This window comes from Malurus melanocephalus, unplaced genomic scaffold, assembly GCF_030028575.1.
Source record: "Malurus melanocephalus ecotype Western Australia unplaced genomic scaffold, MMel_1.1 scaffold_2151, whole genome shotgun sequence".
Taxonomy (NCBI): Eukaryota; Metazoa; Chordata; class Aves; order Passeriformes; family Maluridae; genus Malurus; species Malurus melanocephalus.
The window spans coordinates 3,397-5,384 of NW_026625383.1; the positions used below are offsets into that span (position 1 = coordinate 3,397).

General features: G+C 51.7%; 1 protein-coding gene across 1 annotated transcript in view; it reads left to right on the top strand.

Moving 5' to 3' along the window:
* LOC130587619 (structural maintenance of chromosomes protein 1A-like) overlaps nucleotides 1–1,988 on the top strand; it is a gene marked incomplete at both ends in the record, with an annotated part of 12,605 nt that overhangs the window by 3,392 nt on the left and 7,225 nt on the right. The window contains 3 exons of the mRNA XM_057388596.1: nucleotides 233–422; nucleotides 1,514–1,558; nucleotides 1,686–1,724. Of these exons, the coding sequence (XP_057244579.1) occupies nucleotides 233–422; nucleotides 1,514–1,558; nucleotides 1,686–1,724 (274 nt within the window). The remainder of the gene's footprint in view (nucleotides 1–232; nucleotides 423–1,513; nucleotides 1,559–1,685; nucleotides 1,725–1,988) is intronic.

Here is a 1,988-nt window from a genome sequence, read left to right on the forward strand (position 1 = left end):
AGCCTGGCTCCATTTTTGAGGTTTTGGCCCCATTTTTGGGTTCTAAACCCCCGAATTTTTGGGATTTCAGGTCAAACCAATCGACAAGGAGCTGCAGGAGCTGCGTGGGTGGTTCTGACCCCATTTTTGGGTTCTAAAGCCCCGAATTTTTGGGATTTCAGGTCACACTGACTGACGAGAAGCTGTGGGGGTGTTTGGAGCCCATTTTTGGGTTCTAAACCCCCGAATTTTTGGGATTTCAGGTCAAACCCACAGATGAGAAGCTGCGGGAGCTGCGTGGGGCCAAGCTGGTGATCGATGTGATCCGTTACGAGCCGCCCCACATCAAGAAGGCGCTGCAGTTCGCCTGCGGGAACGCGCTGGTCTGCGACAACGTGGAGGACGCCCGCAGGATCGCCTTCGGGGGCCACCAGAGGCACAAGGTCACCCCAAAAACACCCCAAAAATAGCMCAGAAACATCCAAAAAATATCCCAGAAATATCCCAAAAATATCGCAAAAATGTTCCAAAAATATTCCAAAAATATTACCAAAATATCTTAAACCCCATCACCTTTGGGGGCTACCAGAGGCACAAGGTCACCCTAAAAACACCCCAAAAATATCCCAGAAACATCCCAAAAATATCCCAGAAACATCACAAAAATGTTCAAAAAATATCCCCAAAATATCACTGAAATATCTCAAACCCCATCGCCTTCGGGGGCCACCAGAGGCACAAGGTCACCCCAAAAACACCCCAAAGATAGCCCAGAAACATCAAAAAAATATCCCAAAAACATCGCAAAAATGTTCAAAAAATATCCCCAAAATATCACCGAAATATCTCAAACCCCATCGCCTTCGGGGGCCACCAGAGGCACAAGGTCACCCCAAAAACACCCCCCAAAATAGCCCAGAAACATCCAAAAAATATCCCAAGAACATTGCAAAAATGTTCCAGAAATATCCCCAAAATATCACCGAAATATCTCAAAAATGTCTCAAACCCCATCGCCTTTGGGGGCCACCAGAGGAACAATATCACCCCAAAAAATACCCGAAAAACAGCCCAAAATCATCCCAAAAATATCCCAAAAGCATCTCAATAATATCCAAAAAATATCCCAAAAATATATTGCAAAACCTCCCCAAAATATCCCAAAAACATCCCAAAACCACCCGAATACGGGGGTGATTTAGGGTGTCCCCAATGTCCCCTCAGTGTCCCCTCAATGTCCCCAATGTCCCCACAGACGGTGGCCCTGGACGGGACCCTATTCCAGAAGTCGGGGGTGATTTAGGATGTCCCCAGTGTCCCCTCAATGTCCCCACTGTCCCCACAGACGGTGGCCCTGGACAGGACGCTGTTCCAGAAGTCAGGGGTGATCTCGGGCGGTGTCCCTGTCCCTGATATCCCCAATGTCCCCTCAATGTCCCCACAGACGGTGGCCCTGGACGGGACGCTGTTCCAGAAGTCGGGGGTGATTTAGGGTGTCCCCAATGTCCCCTCAGTGTCCTCAATGTCCCCACAGACGGTGGCCCTGGACGGGACCCTGTTCCAGAAGTCGGGGGTGATTTAGGATGTCCCCAATGATGTCCCCACTGTCCCCACAGACGGTGGCCCTGGACGGGACGCTGTTCCAGAAGTTGGGAGTGATTTAGGATGTCCCCAATGTCCCCTCAATGTCCCCACTGTCCCCACAGACGGTGGCCCTGGACGGGACGCTGTTCCAGAAGTCAGGGGTGATTTAGGATGTCCCCAATGTCCCCTCAATGTCCCCACAGACGGTGGCCCTGGACGGGACGCTGTTCCAGAAGTCGGGGGTGATTTAGGGTGTCCCCAATGTCCCCAATGTCCCCAATGATGTCCCCACAGACGGTGGCCCTGGACGGGACGCTGTTCCAGAAGTCGGGGGTGATTTAGGATGTCCCCAATGTCACCCCAATGTCCCCACAGACGGTGGCCCTGGACGGGACGCTGTTCCAGAAGTCGGGGGTGATTTAGGG